The sequence below is a fragment of the Rana temporaria genome, chromosome 1 (assembly GCF_905171775.1).
Source record: "Rana temporaria chromosome 1, aRanTem1.1, whole genome shotgun sequence".
In the NCBI taxonomy this organism is placed as follows: Eukaryota; Metazoa; Chordata; class Amphibia; order Anura; family Ranidae; genus Rana; species Rana temporaria.
Genome location: NC_053489.1, coordinates 580,331,524 through 580,356,555, shown reverse-complemented (window position 1 = coordinate 580,356,555; position 25,032 = coordinate 580,331,524). Strand labels below are relative to the sequence as shown.

At 41.1% G+C, this 25,032-nt stretch overlaps 1 protein-coding gene across 10 annotated transcripts in view; it reads right to left on the bottom strand.

Annotated features, from left to right (window-relative positions):
• Positions 1-25,032, bottom strand: part of FRYL (FRY like transcription coactivator) — a 505,173-nt gene that overhangs the window by 36,757 nt on the left and 443,384 nt on the right. For all 10 annotated transcript variants that reach the window (XM_040334951.1, XM_040334921.1, XM_040334924.1 and 7 more), the window contains 14 exons: positions 24,282-24,394; positions 23,395-23,545; positions 23,176-23,279; positions 22,872-23,057; positions 19,208-19,409; positions 18,997-19,118; positions 16,183-16,370; positions 15,697-15,791; positions 12,200-12,807; positions 10,133-10,230; positions 6,784-6,954; positions 3,613-3,753; positions 1,584-1,778; positions 1,318-1,479 (listed from right to left, as the gene is read on the bottom strand). In XM_040334951.1, the coding sequence (XP_040190885.1) occupies positions 1,318-1,479; positions 1,584-1,778; positions 3,613-3,753; positions 6,784-6,954; positions 10,133-10,230; positions 12,200-12,807; positions 15,697-15,791; positions 16,183-16,370; positions 18,997-19,118; positions 19,208-19,409; positions 22,872-23,057; positions 23,176-23,279; positions 23,395-23,545; positions 24,282-24,394 (2,536 nt within the window). The remainder of the gene's footprint in view (positions 1-1,317; positions 1,480-1,583; positions 1,779-3,612; positions 3,754-6,783; positions 6,955-10,132; positions 10,231-12,199; positions 12,808-15,696; positions 15,792-16,182; positions 16,371-18,996; positions 19,119-19,207; positions 19,410-22,871; positions 23,058-23,175; positions 23,280-23,394; positions 23,546-24,281; positions 24,395-25,032) is intronic.

Sequence of the window (25,032 nt, the reverse complement as noted above, 5' to 3'; positions counted from 1 at the left end):
GGTGATGCACAGAGATAAGTTTTACATGTATATCTGATATATATATTCGTTAGAAAGTGCACATCATATTAGAAAATGTCCTTTCTGTTTCAGCAGTGGGAAGGGAGTCTGGGCATACACTGTGTGACAGCTGATTGGAGGAAAGGCACACCCCCCCCCCCCCACGGGCAGAGGCACAAAGAAACTTGTAGAGCTGTACTGTGAACAGACAAGCTCTCTGCTATGCTAATCTATTTATAGCTCCCTCCCTGACAAAAATTTCCAGCTGATTTTATCGCCTGTGTCGGAGAGCTTATTAGAAGTTATGCTGATAACAGAGGACCGGAGCAGCAGAAAGACATGGGACTTAGGGCTTAGAGAAGACTGAGAGAAGTCAGGTCAGATTTCATGAATGGGGTTTTACATTCACTTTAAGCGTTTTTTTTTTTTCATTCTTCAGCCAGAACTACCCATTTATGGACAGCTTAACTTTAAGGCTGGCCATACACAAACTTTATATATATAGCCTGCAGATTCCTTCATTCATGCTAGACAGCATGGATGGACGAATCAAGTGCTTCGGCTTTCTGAATAGTGTCTCCATAGTCCGCTCCTAAGCCTGATTAGAACTCAAAGCTCAACTCTGGACACACTAGTTTCCCCCATGCTACCCCCTATTCCTTTCCTGAAGGTCCCCCAGCATGCTTTTTCACCTATTTGTTATACCTAACTATTCTGAAACCTTAAAGGATGGTCATGTAATGTCAGAGTCCTCTTTATGAGCTTAGGTGTTTTCGGATCCAGCCTGAACCCTTGTGAGCGAGCTTGCCAGGAAGCTGTCATTATAGTGGACCAATTACCTGCGTTGGCCCAGTACAGTGACAGCACCCTTGTGGGCTCGCTCACGTGGGTTCAGACTAGGGTCCGAACACACCCAAGCTCATACCTAGTCCTCCTGTACAGGTTGGGCAGCCTTTACTAAATCAGAGAAGGGCACTGAAACGATGTCGGGCTGGGCGTCATTCAACCTGGAAGACAGAGGGAATATTTTGTCCAAAAAGAGGTACCTTAGAGGAAAACTTTATTCTAAAGTTGAATATTGCAGCCCAAGTTGCTTTTTTTAATTTAGTTTTAGTTTTAACCTAAAAACTATATTCTGGAAACAGAAGGACATCTTTGTTGCCAATCCAGCAAATTTGTTAAAAACAAAAATCGATCTCGATTGTTCATAGTGGTGAATTCCCCGATGAGGAGAGCATAAACATATTCCTTTTCTGGGCACCTTTATAAATGATAACTTATCTTTTCGGAGATAAGTTATCTAAATGGCTCCATTACCTGAGAGAGCTGTGGTCTTTTCCAGCTAACAGGGACAAGAGCGTTGGAGTTAGAACCAGAGGAAGTGGAGGATGTACTTCGAGTTACAGCAATGACTTTTGCCTTCCCATTTCTTCCTGCAGCACTGTGTTGGTCTCCGTACTTCTGCCCGATTATTGGCGTCTACAAACAAACACAGGCAATATAAGTGAGATCTGGCAATGTGTTGGAAATGGGAGCAGGAAAAGAAATGGACAGCAATCAAATCTGATAACACGGTATCTCACCTCTGATATATCAAAATGAAAATCTAAGGTTTTTCCAGGAAGCTCTTTGGAGGCACAATTAAATATTTTTGTAAATGAGATTTCAGGTGAGCCTATATCTCTGTAGGATTTTGGAGCGTCATTTGGCACTACAAGACAGGCTGAGCGGGAGACCACAAGTTTAAGGATATTCAGTGCTTCTCTCCAATACGCACTCTGAGAGGACAAATAGTAAAATAAAATGATGATTCAGAAGTGAATAATACAAGCACAAAAACCATGACAGAAATAGAGGCAAAAAAAAAAAAACAAGCCAAGTAGCAGGCAGCTAGAACTAAACACAATTCTTCACCTGAATGCTGGTCAGCCTGAAATATTCTAATGGTTGGACACATTAACCTGATAAGAGTCAGTAAAGGGAAAAGGGCAGGTGCCAACTACTTATCACATCTCTCAGCATCTAATAAGCACTGAAAGCACGTGTAAAAGTCATTGTAAACCCTAACCCTTATTTTCTCCATTTTGGCTTGTTAAAGATACCAATGCAAGCATTTTGTTATATCTATTTTTTGAGCACAAAAACACCTATTAATCTTGTCAGAAATGCAGAACTTTCCTGTGCTCACTGAATGTGCCATCTCATAAAGACCATTTAGCCCTCCCTGTTCCTATTAACTACAAGTCAATCTGTGTTATATCCCTATGTTATAGAAAATAAGACAGTGGAAGTAGTTGAGTAGCTTAGCAAAAGACAACTGGCAGGGCTGACACCAATCAGTCCACAAAAATGTTGTGTGTTGTCGGCCTATAATAGGAATTTAAGATCCTAGTGCATCCCTGGCAGATCTACAGGTGTTACCCTGTATTTGCATGGTCTTTAAAGGGTTACAGTGGAAAATGTGCATGTATTGAATATGTACTACATATGTGTGTGTGTTTTTTTTTATTTTGTGTTGGCATAAGCCGGCTCTATACGGCGCCTGCGCACCGACGTTCGGCTACTTTTGGCAACTCGTGACGCGCTGTATGCGACGGTCGGAAGGCTGTCAATCAAATAGGAACACCCAGTCCCGCAGTCCATACCCGGAAGCCGCGGAGAACAACTATCTCTAAAACGGTATGTACTGCATTGATTTAAAAAAAAAACACCCGATTGTGCTTTCCACAATTAGCCTCAATCTAATGTTAAAAATTAGTTTTTCGGGTGAACCCCCACTTTAAGCCTGTTCTTCTGTGGAATACAAGCAGACCTCGAGACCTGAAAAGCTTCATTGTACATCTCTACAGTCACATATAGTTCTGAGAATGGTATTGCTGGTACTGCTAAGCTGACCTCATTTCATTGTTTTCATTTGAGTGCTTCTGAATAAAGTGTTCCAGCCAAGCACAAAGATATATAAAGCAGTTTGCATCAAGCTGGCTTAGTGCTCTAGGGCTTTCCTGCACAGAACCTTGCATTATAGAATGTTGTGGTTTTGACAGGAGCCAAAAAAGAAATGCTTCTGTCGGAGCAGGATATTGGAAATGAATTACAAGTCATAAAACATCTGGCTTTTATGGGTAAAACGGGAAAAAGAAAATAAAATTCCACTTGAGCACATTAAATGAATAACTTTGTGAATGAAATCCAGTATCTTGCTCTGGGGACCATTGCACTGAAGAGGAGAATGCATGTAATAGTGCACATGCCACAATGAAAATCCTTGCTGTGTGTGTGTTATGTATGTATATATATATATATATATATATATATATATATATATATATATATATATATATATATATATATATATAACACCTATCTATATATATATATATATATATATATATATATATATATATATATATATATATATATATTATATATACACACACACACACGGTATTGATTGGTATATCTATCTATCTATCTATCTATATATATATATATATATCTATATATATATATATATATATATACATACACACACATATATATACACACACACACACACACACACACACACACACAACCTGCTAGATAAATCTAAATCTAGAAGAAAATCCCTACCTGAACATATTTTCCTATGATTTTTATAATTTCAAGGTTAAACTGCTTCACTGGAGCAGTGGAGAGGTCAATATGACTGAGGAGGCTGTAGATGATCTGCAGTAATGACTGCTGCATGCTGGACAGGCCCTTCTCCAGGAGCTGCAAGACAAAGACAAGAAAAACAAACTGATTACTTGTGGCATAAAAAGGGAGGGTCCATTGACAAAAAGGAATGTTGCTCGCCCACCTTTGACATTCCCCATAATAAATGCAGTAGGTATGAGCCTGGTTATTCAGATAGAGGTTTCTCCACTAGAGACAAGAAAACTACTTGCTAAGAGGTAAAATTACTTTGCTGCTACCAAAAAATGAAATGATCTGTTTTAGGTGGACTGACCCTTAAATATAATACATTTACCACAAAATTCACAGCTTTAGCTAAACAAAAATAAATAACTAAAATAGATTAAATGTTTTCCCTTCCCGGAAAATCCCTTTTTTGGAGTTTATTGAGGGACGCAAATTGGTCATACTGCAGTCTACAAGAGGGTTTGGACTCTGGCCAAAAAAAAAAAAACGGTGACCAGAAAGTACACCACTTCCCACTCCACAGCATGCCTCCGTTTTGTGAAAAAAACAATACGAAGGGGAAGATCATAGACAGAGGACCGGGACCTGTGTCCTTCAATTAATTCTAAGAAAATGATTTTACAGTAAGTACAAAATGCAGATCCCACAGCAGGGCTATATGAGAAGCACCTTTAACAAAGATCTCAATCAAAAAAGATAAACTAGGGGTCTCTGAAACAAGACAGCAAGGCCCTTGATGGTACTCAGGGCCAACTACTGATTTGGACCCCAATTACAAAAAGGTGGGGATTCAGTCCATTGAGTATTTCCTGGGATGAAAACTTCTTTCCTCATACCAATAGAGTTATGTGTTCGATGAGCTATGGTAGACTTAGCATGAAGTAGAAATCCTGACTTTTTGGAATCACCGATTCAGAGATACTTATCTCTCAAGACTTGGGCCTCAACAGTTAGATTCTCCAAATTCTGATCAATGGGATCCTTAAAAACAGGCGCATCCTCTATAGGAGCAGTTAGCCCTTTATTAGGATGGGATACTGTAGTCATGGAACACTCTTCAAAATGGACTCCTTAAATGAGTAAAGAGTTGTCAAATGCTTAGTAGGAATAAAAAGCTCATCAGGAGTGTCCCAATCTCCATAAAGGAATCTGGGACCAACATATGCACTGGGATAGTCTTGGTTGTCCCAACCTGTGCATACACTATACAAATGTGGGCTGGATCCTCATGAACCGGCCAAAATTCACTCCAACCAAAATCCCTTGAATAACAATTCAAAGGAGCCAGGTGGAAAACTGTGCAGAATCCAATCAGATGCAGGAACTGCTTAGGTATTTTGACAGGTGGTGGGACCATCTGTGAAAATACAACAGGAGCCACGGGGATTCATTCCTTCACTTTGTAAAGGAATTGGCTGTATTTTCATCTATCATTGTATGTCCAGCTTTAGGGCATTTAAGTAATCCTAAACAATTAGCCGCACCGATGGAAGCGGTTTTTCTGATTTCAAGGTGGTTTCCACAGTATCAATAGGAGCTGAAACAGTTTCTCTAAGGCTGGGAGTAATTGAAGTTGCTTGGGAGTTAGAAGCTACATTGTTATTAAAGCAGAGTTCCACCCAAAAGTGGAACTTCCGCTTGTTGTACTCCTACTCCCCTCCAGTGCCACATTTGGCACCTTTCCGGGGGACAGGATACCGGTCTTTCCCAGGTATCCTGTTCCCACTTCCGGGAGCCTCAGCTGCGGGTATTGACGTTACCGCCTGGGCTCCCTCCTCCTTCTCCCCCAGCCGCCGGGCAAGTAGGACAGAGGAGCGGACAGTAGGGTTCCCTTACTTGCTAAGGAGGCGGCATGCACCTGACAGCTGATGAAAAGATCAGCTGCGGTGCCGACATCGCTGGACTCCAGGACAGATAAGTGTCTGATTATTAAAAGTCAGGCTTTTAATTTTTGCAGCAGTGGGCGGACCTCTGCGTTAACTATTAAGGAACATAGGGCTACTTATGAGACAGCTTTTTTGAAGGCAGATCAGATATAGATTCTGTAGGGTTAGGAGTGGAAGTACGCTTGTGGTCTAATAGTAAGCAATCAGGTTTGTAACAGCGGGACTGTTCCCTGTGCATCTGGGAGCAGACATGTTGCACTGCAAGGCAGGGACAATGCAGCTCAAGGTATAAGGCTAAGCCTTGGGAACTCATGAATCGTTTCCACATAAAACAATAGAAAATAAGAATAAAAAAAAATGGCCAACAATTCTGAGTTAGGCAACTCTCAGTGCTCCACCTATTCACCAACTAAGCTTAAACCGTACACTCAGGTACTGACACATTCCCGACTGGCCCTGCAATTGTCCAGGTGCAGGGTCCAGGTACATTCTCCAAAGCTATTGCTGAGGATATGCAGATCCAGCAATCCAGAGATCAGCTCCAGCAATATATAAAGAGATGTAGATCAATGAAACTTGCTTTCTTGAAGAAAACAATTCTCAGTAGAGTAGGCCACCATCAAAAAAAGGGAGACATGCTGTTATTGGGAGGTTTTAATCACAGCAGGTCACTGTTGGCCAGTGTCCAAACCCTCTTGTCAACCTATCTCCAAAACCTGCGCCCCCCCAGGGAATGAGGAAGTAATATACATTCACACAAAATTTGAAAAAGAAGCAATTCAATGGTTTACATAGGCGGCCACCTAGAATAGAAAATTAAAACAATATATTTTGGCAACTCAATTCTCTGGACAAAAACAACACGATATAGGATGACTAGAATAACAGCCGTCTGGCTGCTGGAAGCACAGTATCACCAATAAATGGGGTAGAGGCAGCTACTTTGGGACTGATCAAAAATGAGTAATGACACAGGCAATGATTTAATCGGAGCAACAAAAGGGCCAAGCAATTTGTGGTTATTCTTTGAGTTCCACAGCACAGTTTGCCTTAAGCATGTTTGTTATCTAGTTAAAAGATGTGACATTTATTGCATTTCCAGTGGTACTTAAACTTAAAAAATGTCTTTCCAATGAAAACGGATCTAAGCATAACATGGGGATCAGTCCGTCACATGGTCACAGCCAGTACAATATCAAATTTCCATTCTTACCTCTGCGAGATAAGTGACCAGGCTGAAGGTTATATCGGAAAAGGAATCATGGATATATCGACATACAACATTGATCCAATTGGCACAGTCTCTGGAGTAACTGTGTGTGCTGTAAAGGCTCATCATATGGGCTAAATTTGTTAAGGTGGCACTCTTCTCTTCTGCACAAACCTATTGCAAAAAAAAAAACACAAATAATGAAGGTGGGCAACCTAATACTAAAACCCCAAACAAGAGAGTTGGAGAGTGTTCAAAATTAATTTTACATCAGCCAGCTACATTGCTTTACATTTCACCAACATATTATTATAATTAATACTGTATATTCTTTTTAGGTGCAACTCCATGATTTTATATTGGATAAAGCAGTGAAAGGTTAGAACCCCTGCAAGGTTGTGTCGCTGATAAGCAGGTACACCCCAAAAATAGATTCAAACTTGACAGATATGTTGGAAACACTTTCCCATTCTATGCAGGGGCAATGCTCTTTAAAGAGGAATTGGTCATGGGGGAATAAGAGAGACTGCTTTTGCTGACCTCCTGAGAGTGTTACATTCCAAGCGGTTATTCTTTACCTGAACAAGTACACAGAAAAGGAACTCCGACACTCATTTACAGCATGCTTGTTCTGGGCCTCCGATTCAAAATGGCCAACGTCAGACATATCAGACAATTTCCGTAGTCAGAAGCCCTCATACGTCTCTAATTGACAGAGTCACCTTAAAGGGGTTGTAAAGGTTAGTTTTTTATTTTCTAAATGAGTTCCTTTAAGCTAGTGCATTGTTGGTTCACTTACCTTTTCCTTCCATTTACCTTCTAAATGTTTTTTTTTCTTTGTCTGAATTTCTCACTTCCTGTTTCTCCTTAGTAAGCTTTCCACCATCATCCGAGCGGTGGAAAGTCAGCCAGAACAGCTTACTGAGGAGGAACAGGAAGTGAGAAATTCAGACAAAGAAAAAAAACATTAAGAAGGAAAAGGTAAGTGAACCAACAATGCACTAGCTTAAAGGAACCTATATAGAAAATAAAAAACAAACCTTTACAACCCCTTTAAGACTCACAGCATAAAACAGGCAGTAAATATTTTATAACAGGCAAGAACTAAGGCAGCAATCAACAGCAATTCATCAGAAGCCATTTAATGCTTCTATGTCTTCAATATATTACACGATATGGAATACAGTGATTTTCACATCCGCTGCTACAGAAGACAAGTATGTTGATTCTAAAAACCGTGCATCCTAATGACCCTATACTCTGATTAATTAGCATGTTTGTTAAAAATCCATGGGATAAATAAAAATCAAACAAAAAGGCTAAATCAAATGAAGGCCTTATGCATACTGAGTGTTCAGCAGTGCTGCATGAGATCCTAGCGTTTTCATGTGGTTGGGGGGCACAGACCCTGCTGCCAGCAGCCTATAAAACCCTGTGAGAGGTTGAAAGCTGCTCCGGCTGGATGATGCACTGAGTGGTACCAACATTAAAATGATATAAAAGTTGTTTGTTTTTTTTTTGTTTAAAAATAACAAACATTTCATACTTACCTTCTCTGTGCAGTGGTTTTGCACAGAGCAGCCCAGATTCTCCTCTTCTCGGGTCCCTTGCCAGTGCTGCTGGCCCCTCCCTCCTGAGGAGTGCCCCCATAGCAAACAGCTTGCTTTGAGGGCACCAGAGCCACTGCTCTGTGTGTCCATTAATACACTGAGACGCATCTCTGCCCCACCCCCTCTCTTCTCATTGACTTTGACAGCAGCAGGAGCCAATGGCGCCCGCTGCTGTCTCAGCCAATGAGGGAGAGTCTCCAGACAGCCGAGGCTCTCATGTGCAACATCGCTGGATCGAGATGGGGCCCAGGTAAGTATTAGTGGGGCTGCTGCACACAGAAGGTTTATTTATCTTAATGCATAGAATGCATTAAGATACAAAAAAACCTTCTACCTTTAGAACCACTAGGCCTCGTTCACACCATGTTCAGAAATGTCAGTTTTTTTGCACGCGTTCGGTAAGGGCACAATCTTTTTATTTTTTATTATTGTTCTTAATGTGCTCTGTTTGCACCACAACACTAGTATTGCATGCAGATTTTTTCTGTACAGTAATATGCAACATGTATGCAGTTTTCTGCCCAAAAAAAAAAAACCTAACGTGACATCACAACTGTGGTGTGAACAGGGCACATAACTGACAAGCATGAAAACTGATGTCAGTGTGCAGAAAAATGGCCTGAAACGCACATGAAAACCAATGTAAACTCATGTCTCTGCGAGTGAAACGTGGTTTTCCCATCAGTTTTCATGCACGTATGGTGTAAACGAGTCCTTAAAGCGGTTGTAAACCTGCATCAAATTTTTATTTATTTTTTTCTCCTGTAAGGCAAAAGTCATAATGAGCTAATATGCACCGCATATTAGCTCATTATGAAATACTTACGTCAGAACGAGGTGTGTAGCACTTACCTGGTCCACGCCGAGCGAGATTTCATCTTGCCTCGGCGTGTCTTCCGGGTATCGATGACGTCACTCCCGCGTGTGCGCGCGGGAGATTTAAAACTCGGCAAGGTCCGGCGGCTGCCGGTCCTTTCGCCGTAGATCCCCCCTGCGCATGTGCCGCGGCGCATTGCGAGAGGAATATCTCCTAAACCGTGCAGGTTTAGGAGATATTCTCCTTACCTACAGGTAAGCCTTGTTATAGGCTTACCTGTAGGTACAAGTCAAAAAAGTGGGTTTACAACCACTTTAAGGACAGTACGTGAACATGGATCAATGTCCAGAACGCAAGCAGTCTTCTTCCATGGGTGTCATCCCTCAGAGTTTTACAAGCTGCTAGCAGCTGTAGAGCTGGACGATGTGCCAAAAAACTCCATCATACATAGAGGCTGAATGACTATTGCGCATTAGGTCTAAGGCTGCATTCACACCTAGGCGTAGGCGATTTGCAGCGTTTTATACCGCGATTTGCCGCGACAAATTGCAGTGTTTTTCCCCGCGATTTGCCGCGACAAAACGCAGCGTTTTCCCCCGCGGTTTTGTACAGGTCATTGGCATCAATGTAAAACGCCCAAGCCGCCCGATTCACGTGTCAAAAAAGGGTCCGGGACTTGTTTGAAATTCAGGCGTTCGGCGTTCTTTCGGCGTTCAGCGTTGGAGATGTGAACCGTCTCCATAGAGAATAATGTTATTTTTCCCCTCTAGCGTCTTTGAGCGTCGCGCTTCAGGCGACAAAATGCTCAGGTGTGAATGCAGCCTAACACAAATAAGCAAATTAGAAAAAGGGGAAGACTCAATAGTCTTGTTTTTTTTCTACCACCCCAATAAGTTTCTATGTAAACGTGTTTATGTTTACTTACCTTTGCTATCCTTTCGGCTGTTTCTTTACAGAAGGACGTTGGGTTGTCAAAATGCTGAATTAGATGCGGTAATAGGCACAAAATATTAAGTGGAAACCCTGCCGAAAAAAAGGACATCGTCAGCCATGCTGAAAGATAATCACATTACTATATAACAAGCAATAATATCCTTCATTACTTTATTATTACAAAAGATATGCAAAAGTCTGCAGTCTGACATAGGAAAAGTGCTTGTTCAAAGTTTGGCTAGAAAGGAGTTCAAAAGATGCCAAGCTCACCTCTACCCATGAATTGCACAATGTCAGATCATTTTACTAAATACAGTAAAACCTTGGTTTGAGAGCAACCTGATTTGAGAGCGTTTTGCAAGACAAGCAAAATATTTGAATACATTTTGCCTTGATATACAAGCAATGTCTTGATATAAGAGTAGCGTCATGTCACAACCGAGTATAAAAGAGAAAAGAGGAGCCTCTCCGTGTAGCAATATGGTTACATTTAATGAAGGTACAACATTTAGCAACTTATTGCTACACTTAGAGGTGCCTCTCTTCTCTTTTATACCCTGTAAATAAAATGCTTTGATATACAAGTGCTTTGGATTACAAGCATGTTTCTGGAACTAATTATGCTCGCAAACCAAGGTTTTACTGTATCAAAAAGGAAACTCTATTGAGTTGATAACAAATCTGTGCCAATTTAAAAGTATGATTTGGTGAACTGACAACTAAAAAAAAAAAAAAAAATCTTTACCGTTTCATCTATTTAGTTTTAATGTCTCACAATGTCCAAAACACAATTAATTACAACACCAAAGTGTATTTAAGGTGTGATGTATGCCCAAGCATCTTAACTATATTCATGTGTATGTAGGTGTGTTAAATGTGCATACGCATGGTGAGCACAGTGGCTAAGCGGTTAGCACGTCTGCCTAGTAGCACTAGGGTCGTCAATTTGAATTCCAGCAATGACACCATACCTGCCTAGAATTTGCAAATTCTCCCTGTGCCTATATGGGTTTCCCCTGGGTACTCCGGTTTCCTTCCACCCTCAAAAAACATGCTGGTAGGTTAATTGGTTCCTGTCTAAATTGGCCCTAGTATGAATGAATGCGAGTTGGGGACCTTAGATTGTAAGCTCCTTGACGGCAAGGACCAATATAAATGTACAGTATATATGTAAAATGCTGCTGATGTATATACCTGTAATAAATGAATGTGCATTTTTAAAAACATAATCACATTTTATTATGGTCACAGGTCTACTATATGGAAGCATCAGAGATCTAAATAGACCCCTTGTGTCTACACTGTGTATTGCAGATGGAGACAATCTCTGGTCACTTTTTTCAGACAACTAGTGCTGCACTTTGTGTAAATAAGGGAAATGCTCAACACTGAGCACCCTGGGTTCACTCAGTACTGAAAGAAGATTAATAAAACCCATGTCAGCTTTATTATACCTACAGAATTAGCACTACAAGTACCACACAAATTGCTGCATTTTACTTAATTTTATGATGGAATTTCATATACAGGTTTGAAGTTGTATGTCACGTAATACAATCAAAAACTTGGCTGAATAGAAAAAAAATCAGTACAAGGCACCATCATTAAAGCTGCCCATAGGTGATTCCTTTGATCAAAAAAAATAAAGTGAACCCCCTTATCCACACATAAGATGGATGAAGGAATCCTCTACGCTGCGCTATTGTATTCCGATAGCAGGACTCCTCTTCTGCCAGTAAACACTGATCAGCACTGTAGCTGTTTGGCTGATCGAACATTTTTCAACATTCCTGTTTGAAAGGAGTTGATCACTAGGTTGACTCCTCTCAAAACGGGAGAGACCATGGATGTAACAAAATCCAGCTAGTTGCGGCTAAACTTGCTGAATTTCCATCCATTCGTGGCCAGCTTAAAAGACTCAGTTTAAAATAGGCTTAATGAAGTTAAACAGCAAAGCACAATCACAACGAAGAACTGATTAGCTGGAAGCACAGTACAGATATTTAATAGGCAAACATGGCTGTCTCATGAATCTCCCAGAATTCATATCACCACTCACCACTCAGCAGGGGCGGATCCACTATGGTGTGCTTAGAAACGGTTATAAGCTTGCTGAGCAGATGTACAGTCATTTCCTGTGTGGAAATGGAGGTAAAACCCTTTAAGAAAAGCTGCTGCAGACCAGGGAAATTATTCCACTTCAGTTTGTTCTGCACCGTCTCGATCTTTTCCCGGCTTTCAGACTTATCCAGTGGCAGGTGAGTGAACAGCTTGTTGAGTAGCTTAAGAGCAAGTAAATACTCATACTCATAGTCCGACTCCAGCAAGGATGCCGCTATCCAGAAAATAGTAGCCATGAGATTGGTGGGATCCGTAGCAGGCTGCAGATCATGAATCCCTCCCTCTCGCAGGGAGGAAAGGCTTCTAGTCCTTGCTAAACTTCCCCCGTGGTTTACCCTGCCATCCATTATATCCAGTGTGTTACTCCGCCGCCGGTCCAGTCGGCGGTCAGCCATTAAACTTAGCCTCAAAGAGTTACTTCTAGCATTGTTACAGTATGCCATGAAGTTGCCGCTGCTAAGAGGACTTGTGCTTAGATTTAGCTGCCCGGTGCTCTTCCTGTTTGCAGCATTCTTATTGCCCATTATTGGCTCTTGGTATGAGGTGCTACAGAACAAAGAAAGAAAACTATCTATTAGAAGGATCTATCACACACATCATCCGAAGAAAAAACATTAAAAAATACAAATAAAATTAGAAGACATAGCATATAGAAGAAACTAACCTATAATATTAATTAAATTTAAACTGGTCCTATATTTTCGGTATAATCTAATTTTATTATGGGTTTTCCACATGTTGGAATTTGACAGTAAACATCTTTTGTAAACAGCAAGTGCGCATTAAGGTATCGGTTAAAGTGATAGTTAAAGTGATAGTAAAGCTTTAGATTATTAAAATAATAAACATTTTATAATTGCATGCTCTGTGCAGTGGCTTTGCACTGAGCAGCTCTGATCCTCCTTGTCTTCTAGGATCCCCATCGGCACGCCTGGCCCATACTTCCTGCCAAGTGCCCCCAGAGCAATCAGCTTGCTCTGAAAGCACCCAGGCAGGCTCACACACCGAAACTGCTGCTCTGCGTGTCAATTCCCACACACAGCTGTAGCTTGGCCCCACCCCTCTCTCTCCTCATTGGCTGAGTGGATGTGATTGACAGCAGAGCGAGCCAATGGCTGCCGCTGTGGTCTCAGCCAATGAGGAGGTAGAGTCCCCGGAGAACAGGGCTGGAGGATGATCAGGCTCAGGTAAGTATTAGTGGGGCTGCTGCACAGAGAAGTTTTTTTGCCTTCATGCATAGATGGCTTGAAATAATAATAAAAAAAAAAACCTTGAGCCCTTAAAGATCGAGTAGTTCGTCACAGATGCAAATTTCAAATAGAACATCTAGGATGAATTTTTGTTACAAAGTAGATTGTCTGGGTAAGATTCAGATCTTTCTCGTTACATAGTTAGAAGAGGACATCGAGTGTTGGGTGGGAGGGATGGGTGGTAGTAATGGGTTGAGAGAAACTGGCCCTTGAAATTAAATATCAGAAAAACCAAAAGTGTGAAAGAAGCAAGAAACATACTCCAAGAGGCATATGTGAAAGATTGGAAGTTGTGCATTGCTGCTACCTCTTCCCTTCCCACATGTGGCAGCTCAGCAGGCCCAATCCAGGTATAAATATCAGGTTCTAATTATGCCAACCTAGGGCCAGTTCACACCTATGCAGTACATTGTTTTGGTGCGTTGCGTTTTAGGTGTGTTTTCAGCATGTTACCCCTGAACTCTATAACATGCATTTTGATGAATGCGCATCAGATGCATCATGCAAGACCACACATAAAACACACAAGTGTAAACAGGCCTTATTCTGTGCTCTCCCTCACCACAATGCAACATGAGGAGAGGTTACAAACATTTTTCAATGTCATATCCAGTGCCGTAGGTGAACTGAGCCGACTCATCAGCAAAAGATGGTACAATAGTTTTAGTGTACCTGTACATATGGCATTCCTTAATCTGGAACAAGACTGTTAGTGCACAACCCCAAAGATCATCCTTTCGTCCCTACTATCTGCTAGTGGAGAACACATGGTTTATCAAAAAATGGGCAACCTCACATACGGTTTTTCAATGTAATGGACAGTCTGACCAATAGAGAGAGCAAGCAGAGGGGTTGGATGCCAATCACTGACTCCATAGTGGAAATGTATTTTGCATTAGAGCAGGGGTCTCCAAACGGCAGCCCCTTCCTAGCCTTTATCTGGCCCTTGGGGCACTATTCCTCCCACTGACACCTACTATGGGGCACTATTTCTTCCACTGATACCAAATACTATTTGTCTCACGAATACATATTCTTCCCACTAATACAAATAGTGGGCACTATTTCTCCCACCAATACCAATGAAGGGGCACTACTCCTCCTGCTGACAACCAACCCTGTGGCCATGTTTATTCTCTCTAATGTTGTGCGCAAAACATTTTCTACTCCCCCGTCCACAACCCAGCCCTCTAAAGTCTAAAGAACAGTAAACTGGCCCTTTGTTTGAAAATTTTGGAAACTCCTGCATTCAAGCATCCCCCATTTAAAGACTCATGGGGTATGCTAGATAACAAAGAACACCCCTCTGTTAAAGGCTTATACCACCAACAAATTTAAAGCCCCCTCACCCGCACCTCAAAAATGTACAAACAACTTTTGGGTACTGCTATGTTGTACAAGGCAGGTCTTTTGTTTGTCTGTAAGGGTTCATATAGACAGGCAAAGAAATTTGAGCACCCATTAATGCACCTAATGCATTAATAGTACATTTCTGGTGCATTTTGTGGGTTTGTGTCTAATTTAAAAATGCTTGCCATATGCCCCCACGGTGTTGTTTTTTTATTGCATGGATTTATGTATTATCTCAGCTAGCAATGCTTTCTAAACGCATCTCCGGCACCGTCCCATCTACTAGAAGTATGATCCCATTGCCATGCTGCCTGTAATCTGGTAGGAATTTTCTGTGGAGAGGCCCAGAAGGAATATTCCCACCTCGGCCTTTCTCCTTTCCTCCTGCAAGGATAGAAATTCTATCTAAGGATCCTGGCTGATAAGAGATGGAGGGGAAATGAGCAACACCACCCTATCTAGAAAGTAAAAAAGAAAATCAAAAGATCAGAGGCTGTTTCTACAAAGCAACAGAAAGCACTGATGGGATGGGGATGGGGATGAGTTTTCGTTATTAAATCTACCTAAAGTCATTTGTTTTCCTTTGTTGGATGGAGTAAGAATGGGTAAGAACCTTTGTTAGATTTTTATTGCTGTCTGTATTCCCAATAGGGAGATTCAACCTTTGTAGTGATGATCAGGGTCACTGGGACTGAGAGTGAGGGAAAAATCTAAACTCTAGATTTGTCACAGGAAAAGGAATAGAAGGGAACTATTCTAATGAAGACAGGAATAAAAGATACAATAATCTCACAAAACAAGGTTGAACCTTTAGAGCGGGAACAAACAAACTTACTGAGCAAGTGCAGTCAGGAGGTCGTAATGCTTCATGGTTTCTGACAGTGTGTCAATAGCTGACTCTAGTGTTAGAAGAAGTTCAATGACAAAACCCTGGAAAAAACGCAAAAAATAAATAAAAAAAATCAATATTTCACTTATGCAACTCATCTTCATAATCACTGCTAAACTAAAGTGAGATCTAAAATGGCAAACAGCTTGTAGGTGTACAATAAAGAGTTACAAAAACGGAAAAAAAGCAAACATCATTGACTTCAGTGACAAAAAAACGCATCATGCACAAATACAAATCAGATGTAAAGAGAATCTAAAGTTCCCTAATGCGAAATACAAAGTAAGAAAGGTAGAAATAGCAACCAGGACATGTAGAATTCAGTGTCATATTATCAAACTGAGCAGAACTGTATCACTGGGAGGTCAAAGAATCCTATTCAATAACCTTCCAGTAGTGTATCATACAAATATCCATCATAAATTGTATTACCTGTGCTTCTTCCCCAGCATCTCCCACTGTCTCTACCAGTCTGGAAAGAACATCTGATAAGGTCTGTGCAGAAAGAGGCTGCTTGAGAGCCCGGAAGATCTGAAACGACCTTCCAGCATAATGGCGGGATGAGCAGGAGAGCGCCGTCTGCAGTGCAACCTCGCTGAGATGGTGCTCGAGCTGAAACCCTACAAAAACAGGATGAAATATTTGCCACTATAAAAAAAACAGAGACCAATGTGTTTGTGACATTCAGCTGTATAACAACTCAGATGCACATAAAGAAGGTTATTTACCCAGGTTATACCGAGGTGCCATATCTGCCTTATGTAGACTGTATTACCGGTGTGCAGCATGTGCTCTTTGACCAGTAGGTTCCCCTAATTTGCAATACATTCTAGAACAAAGTGCATGAGTCCCAGAACAAGGCTAGACAAGCATTGGAGAAATCAGATGGATTTCCTTAACCAGAGACTGCAATATATAATAACTAGCAGCCCAGCAACACTCCTGATAAAATCACCTCTTTACACAGAAGTATTACTTGTTTTTATCTTGTCTTGAACTTGCCGACAATGGCAATATAAGTTTGTGGCAATGGCAATATAAGTTTTATATGCCCGTATATGAGATGGCTGTATTTTTACTGACAGTTGTTAAAGTCTGTCTGGTAAACAGAAACAAAAGTCATTGGTTTGCCTCTGCTTCTCATATATCCAGGCCCATAAAGTTTGAAGGGCAGTAAACTGGCCCTTTGTTTCAAAAGTTTTGAGACTCCCGCTATAGATGAACTCTAAATTAGATCTTGATGTGAGTACATCCTATCCATCCCTAATTATGGACTATAAAAATAAGCACATGGATACAGTGCAAAAATCGAAACATTTGGAATGGTTTATCGAGCACCATCTATAGCACAGGTGTCAAACACAAGGCCCGCGGGCCGAATCCGGACCTCCAGGCCATTTTCATGTGGCCCTCGCACCTCTCCTGCAACTGTAGAAGAGCTCCAGCGCTAGTCTAGTCCTACTCCAGTATACTATGGTAGGTCTATATCACAGGTTTCAAACACAAGGCCCAGGGGCTGAATCCGGACCTCCAGGCCATTTCATGTGGCCCTCGCACCTCTCCTGCAACTGCAGAAGAGCTCCAGCCCTCCTCTGGTCCTACTCCAGATCCCTTACTTTCTGCTTTCAAGCAATGCATCCAGCTTTTTCCCAGCAGCAGCAGCATAAGGAAAGGGGGTGCACTGTGATGTAAGGGAGAGTGGGAGACTCAACTTCTGATGGTGGGGTGGCTCTTGACATTTAATGTAAGGGGGGGGGGGGGGGAGAGAGATGTGCTGGACATCTAATCTTACAGATACAACCGGCCCTTTTGAGGGCAATTATAATGTTAATGAGGCCCACAATGAAATTAAGTTTGACACCTCTGATCTATAGTATTTATGAGCAGAATAGTTATGTCCCTTACGCTGGACACAGATGGGTAGAATTTTGAACAAAAATTCTTGGTGAAAGAAGGTTCCAAGAAAAAAAAGTTAATTCACTTTAGATCACCATTCATTTTTAACCACACTAAGGACAAAATTAGAAAGAGCAGGATAGAAAGTTTTTCCTGAACAAACACGTTCTATAATAGTGTATGTCATTTTCATTCAGGAAAGCCCATTCATTCCAAAATCAAATGTTAAAAGCAAACTAAATGTTTGAATCAAAGTTCTGAGACTTTTTGTAAGATTTTTCTTAATTTTTTTTATTCAAATTCTTATCCAATTATTGCCAGCTTAAAGTGATTCCAAAGTCTCAAGGTTTTCCTTGCCTTCATGCATATAATACATAGAAAACCTTCTCTGTGCAGCAGTCCCCCCCCCGGCCCCCCCCCCCCCCCATACTTACCCGAGCCCAATCTTGATCTAGCGATGTGCACGAGAGCCTCAGCTCTGCAGGGACTCTCCCTGCTCATTGGCTCCCGTTGCTGTCAATCACAGCCAGTGAGCCAATGAGGAGATATAGGGGACGGGGTCGAACCGTGGCTCTGTGTATGAAAAGACACACAGAAACATGGATTGGGAACAAGCCTGTTTGGGTGCCCCCATTGCAAGCTGCTTGCTCTGGGGGAAGGAGGGAGGGGTCAGGAGCACCAGGCAGGGGGACCTGAAGGAGGATCTGGGCTGCTCTGTGAAAAAACATTACACAGAGCAGGTATGATTTTATTTTTTTAAAAGACAGCCTATAGAATTACTTTAAGGCTGGGTTCACACTAGTGCAAAATTGGATGCGGGGGTTTCCCCGTATCGAATTCGCATGACAGGAGATTATGTCCGGCTCTCTATGGAGCCGGTTCACACATCTCCGGGGTGACTGCGGAGTGACTTGCACAGAAGTCCTGTGCGTCGTGGACTCCATTTCAGGACTTAACTCAGGAAAAAAAGCTATCCCTGATTCGTCCATGACACAGAAAACAGGGATGCAGCGGACTCCTGCTGCGAGCCGCAGCCGTCTTAGTGTGAACCTAGCCTTAGTGTTAGATAGAACTGACAGCTAGCTAATGTGAGCAAGTGTAGGGAGTGTTTCAAGTCAACTTACTTGTTGTGTTAGGTACTAAATATGGCAAGGGAAAATGTATTATATTTGTCTTAAAACCTAAGAGAGTGTAAAGCAAACCCTGGCACAATGTACAATGTAAGTGACGAGAGAAAATAAATGCAGCCATCTCAAGAAGCCTGTACATTTAGGAGCCTGAAACTTGGGGCAATTGTAAAAAAAAATAACCATGTATCTGATCAGAATTTAAACTCTACCATAGACTCACCTGATCTACAGTGCTTGAAAACAGAGACTACATGTTTTAAAAATGCTGTAAGTTGCTCAGCACTTTTAATACTAGGATTTTTTGCAGAAACATCTTCATGATTCCACAACGGTCCTCTTTTCCTAGAAGACAATGCACAAATGAAGTCACAAGGAAAGGGTACCATTTACAGAGCATATCGTCAAACATAGAAAAAAGCTAAAAGACGTACCTTGATGTAATGAACTCTATGAGGGTTTTCACCTTCTCATCTTGCTCTACAGTGAGATCCACCTCATTGAGGATAGTGGTCTGGAGGTGGGGAACAGTAGTGCTTGTATTCCCTAAGCTTATGCTTGAAGAGGTAGAACTTGAGCTGAGCCCTGAGTCCGTCATAGGGGAAGGCTGGTAATCTGGTATAAAATCATTAATACCTGCAGATGGGAAGCAAACATTTCAGCACATGTTCATGTAAAAGCAGCTTGCTTGTAAGCATTTAAAACGTCAATCTTTCAGAACTTTTTCCCCCTTAAAACTGCCTAACCTTTTGGTGCACAGAGGTAATTGAAAGCTAAGGCAACATTTAGCAGTGTCAGTATATGCTGGTTAACTGGATTATATATATATCTCAATGAATATTTTGCATCTTTAAATAAATATTTTTTCCCCATAGTAAATTTTCATTAATTTTTTTTTTAAAACATACAACGTTTTCCACAGACATATAGAAGAAAACCGATCGCAAGACCAAATCAGTATGATAATACCATAGCATATCAAAGTAATTATGATTAAGTAATCTCCGAAACGTCCGTGGAGTCAAGACCCCGATGGCCCTAAGAATTCTAAATATTTTTAATGTATTTTTTTTATGACAAATAAGCCTTTTATTTGGTACATTGTTTTTATTACAGATTGACAAATGTTTACAGTTTTATTTTTTAAATATGCTAAGCCCTGGTTCACACCAATGTGATTTTTCATGCAATTTGTCAGTTCAAAATTGCATGACAAATCTCACCCCATTGCCGGCAATGGAACCAAATTGTTGCGACTCAAGTCGTAGCGCGTTTTTAACCCCCCTGACGGTAAACCCGAGCGTGACTCGGGGTTGGTTTTTCATGTTAGGATCGGTAAACCCGAGTCACGCTCGGGCTGGACGGGCTTACCTTTCGCTGGATCCACAGGCTTGGTTTACTTACCTTGTCCCTGGATCCAGCGATGCCACCCGCTGTGTGAGCGAGCGGGTCCTCCTCGCTCGATTCACAGTCCCCGTGTGACGCCGATCTCCGTTCCCTGCGACGTTACGACGCACGGGGACGGAGAACGGCGCCAAATTCAAAAAAGTAAACAAACACTTTACATACAGTATACTGTAATCTTATAGATTACAGTACTGTATGTAAAAAATACACACCCCCCTTGTCCCTAGTGGTCTGCCCAGTGCCCTACATGTACTTTTATATAATAAAAAATGTCATTTCTGCCTAAAAACTGTAGATTGTCCAAAAGTGTGCCTTTATGTCAAAAATGGTTTTAGATCAGCTAGAAAACAGCGATAATATAATAAGCGAAACAGCGATAATAAATTATAATCACTTGCAGAAATGTGCGATAGCGATTTGCGGGGAAATTCGTCATAAAAAAATAAAATAATGACAGCGACAATTCTGCAACTGCAAATTTCAGTGATTTTGAGTTGATTACATTATTGAATAATTTTTATTATAATTATATTATTATTTGTTATAATTATTTATAATTATTTATTATATTATAATTTATAATTTTGTTTTAAAAAAAAAAATCATACCCGGGATGCCTACAAGACTCTTGCTTGGTCAGATTTAAGTGAGTTATTTCTAAAAATTACAGGCCTACAGTATAAAACGCCAATTTCCTTGCAAAATAATTGTACCGCTTTTGGTACGTAATTCCAGACAGAATCATACCGCCAGGGAGGTTAAAAAGGTTCCTGCACTACTTTTTTGTGATTTGTGACTTGCATTGACTCCTGTTAAATGAAATCTCAAGCCGCAATAAAATTAGAGGTCCAAATCACACTGATCTGCCGCTTTGAAATCGCGATGCAGTAGCGTGATTTCAAAGCCGCAATGGTGTGAGTTAGGGCTAAGGCTATTTGGGATCATAATGTAATGGCAAACATACTGATCACAGGATCAGGAAACTCTGTCTTTCCTTAGAAGCAACCAGAGCGGTCAATGACGGCCATGTCTGACAGCTAGCAGCTGCAAACAGTGTCACACATAAGTGTTAAACATGTGATGTAAATTACCTTTCCTAAGTACAGGGCATTGGAAAGGGGAAAGTTAAAGAATAAATGCTTTAAATGCTGCTGGTCTACTGTGTTTAGTAATACTGCAAACAGCTTGAAATAAATAGCAGTTTAAATATGCCAAGCGGACGTTTGATCACACAGCTCTGGGTCCGGAGAAGCCTGATGAGAACCGATATTGGCACTGAATACCTTCAGCAGTGCCAATGCTCTGGACTTTGTCTGAATTTCCTCCCACCAGCCGCCCAGGACCAGAAACTGTGCCGTCATGTGACCGATGGGAAATAAAAAAAAAAACGTTTTTTACACTAGAATTTATTACTAGTGTACAGATTGCATGCAGTAGGTAGGCAACATTTAAAGCTTGGGCAATAGACAGCTTTTCCTTCAGGTTGTAGATGGGATGCAAACCTGTTGAAACCCTGTGCAAAAGATTAACCTAGTATAAGCAGTATCAAAACAATCAGTATACTCTTGAGATGCAGACAGCTAAAGCTGTATGCAAAACGTGTTTTTCCTTGTGAAATGTGAGCCCTGCCCTACCGCCTAAGCCTTTCTATTCAGCGATGCCAAGCATCACAATAAAGCCCTATACACACAGGCCCAACCTTTGCTGCCTATACCTCTGAAACTACTGATAAGTTTGCCAAGCTTGTTTAAAGTGGAGCCAGCAGAAAAGGTAAAGTCAGCAGCAATACATTCTGTAGCTGCTGGCTTTTAATATTAGGACACTTACCTGTCCTGGAATCCAGCGATGTCGGCACCGCAGCCAATGTTTCCATCAGCTGTTGGGTGCACAGCCATTTGTGGTAAGGGAAACTGGCAGTGAAGCCTTTCGGCTTCACAGCCGGTTCGCTACTACGCATGCGTGAAACGCTTTCTGAATGGCCGGCGGCAGGGGAAGGAGGAGGAGGGCGGCCGTACTTCTGAGTGATATCGGAAGTGGTCATGGGTACCCGCTTCCCCCTCTGTCCCCAAAAGGTGCTAAATGTGGCCAGTCAGATAAGCAGAGCTTCCACTTTTGATGAGCTCCACTTAGGCCTATTGTTACCATATGCTCAACATGAATTTATTCACTTTACAGCAAAACATTAAATAATATTTTTAGCAAATATAATAGAACTGGAAAGGAAAGTAGAGGTGAAGGGAAATGCAAGCAGATAGAAGAACAATACTAATCAGAAAAGGTGATTATAACTTCTCTGATCAGTTTTTTCCTCTAAATCTTTTGTGCGAAGATTTCAGCTGCTGTCTATAGACAAATCAATGCATGATCGCATCATGTTCATGGCTAGCTCTCTTTGTCTCAGATGAGCAGAGAGACAGTTGCTAAAGAGCTGCACATTGTTCAATGGTAAAATTGCTATTTTCAGCAATGACCACATGCAGAGGGAAAATTCCCCAATGTGGACCTTTGTGCACTGATGACCTTTTTCATTTCCCTTCACTTTTTTAAGATGTTTACAGCATAATTGCGTGGGTTGCAATCAAACTGCAAAACTGCTGGAGAAACTTTGCTGCACACGTGACAGCCTGATTTGCAACCGACTATGTTGTGAACTTGCTCGATAAATGCCCAAGACCCCCAACATATCTTTACCTGTGAAGGAGTACTCCAAATGTGCATTGCTTTTGACAGTCAGCACTCGTGGCTCATTACATTCCCTGTTCCTGAGAAGGATAGATGCCACACTCTGCACACTGCTGTTGGGTCCCAGCACGATTAATAAATGTAGCAGGAGTCGCTTACAATGCTCATACACCTCAGGATGGTAATGATCAAACCCTATAAACCATAAAACATACATTAAAACATTTTTCAAGATATTTTGTCAGTAGATCTGCTGATCTTTCTTGAAAGCACATATGTAACATGTGAGCAGAAGTACAGTAACCAGCATTACCAATGAAGATGGCGTGCAGCAAGAGATGAAGGTATCCCCCCCACTCTACTTTCACACTATGATCAATGATGAGGTCTGTCAACAGGATCACTGCAATGTTGCACCTAGATAGAAATTGAAGTCAATAATTATGTTCTGCTACAAACAGAATATGGATTTAACATACAATCACGGTTCTTAGGACCAGCTAATAGCACTATTATATTTTGTGATGGATACCTATGCAAACATGTGCCAGGAGACGTGGTTTCTGGCAGATAATCCACAAGAGGTGACCAGCAGCCTCCCGAGGGTGGAAAGGGTAGTGGTTCTCCTCGATTGTATTCCATCACTTTGAGACGCCAGTTAGAAAACAAGGGCATTGAATCGCCTGCAATACAAAAGGAATAATGATGTTACTACCTTAATACAATATGAGACACAAAAATACACCTACTGCTTTACTGTTTTTCATTAAAAACAAATCTTATTGTACGCTTTATATTCTGCCCCAGAAAGTTTAACCCACTGAAAACAATCGCCTGAAATGTTTTTATAGTAGGGATTTGGCCTATTCAATCACAGGTTTTTCTTCATTGTCTTTTCCAGTCCTTTCTTTCCATTCTGTATTAAGCCCCTGTTCACACCAGTGTGACTTGTCATGCCATTTGACAGTTCAAAATCGCATTACAAGTTGCACCCTATTTGTGCCTATTGAACCGTTCAAACCAGTGCGACTCCCACTTGCACTGATTTGAAAAAGGTCCCTCCACTATTTTTGGTGACTCATGTGCAACGTGCATTGACATCTGTGCATGTAAATCGCACAGATGTCGGCAAGCCGCACATGAAATTGCATCGACTGGCAGCTTTGAAATCACGCTGAAGTAGACTGATTTAAAAGCCACATTCAGTGTGAACTGAGGCTAAAGCTAGTTTGTCCTTTAGCTGTCACCAAGATTGTGCACAATCAAAAGTGTCTGAAGCAATGCTTTTATTTTAACTTGAGATCACATTTAAATGCATCTATACATCATAAAATAAGGACACAATTAGAAATACAAGTCCTGTAAGTCCAACTACAACTAAGCTAGGCAATACTGCACACAATATGGTAATGAGATTACTTTTCTCTTCCTCATAGGATCCTCCAGAGCTACTGCTGTACCGAGATTCTAGCCTGTGGTGCTGCCGATTCAGGTTGCTATTCAAACCACCGTAGATATCAAGATGAGGATAACTGTTGAAATCAATAGACAACATTAACAATTCAATGCAGTTAGGAGTTGTGCTTTATTTTGTTTTATGTAAAGCAAAGTTCAAGAGAAGCTGTTCTAAAAACCATCATGCCACCTGCTATAGTATATATATATATATATATATATATATATATATATATATCATAAAGTGGGATTCCTTGTGTTTAACAGGCATGCAGGTTTTGAATCAGGCAGAACTTTCCTCCTATGGTGCAATATGATTTTGCAATATCCTCGTCTTCCTCTGTGGGCTGGGCTGTCTATCAACATGCTATGAGAAATGGATCAGATCCTAGAGAGCCAGATCATTCTCTCCCATTACAAAAAAAACATTCCGTCAGTTAAGGACTTTCCATTAAAAAAACTGTGCTCTCCATTAAACCAAAATTGTTCTTAAAATTAAGCCATATATAAATAGCAAACCACGTTATATGGATTGAGAAGAAATGATGTCACATCCTACCATTAAGCTGATATTTTAGGATAATGCTGTCCATTTACAGTTTTTCTAAATGGCTTATAGCATTTGCTATACTATTGCTGATCTTCTTTTCTATTGAATATACATTTATACCAATCCCAGGAATTGTTTAAGTCTCATACCAAAGCATCTGTCATC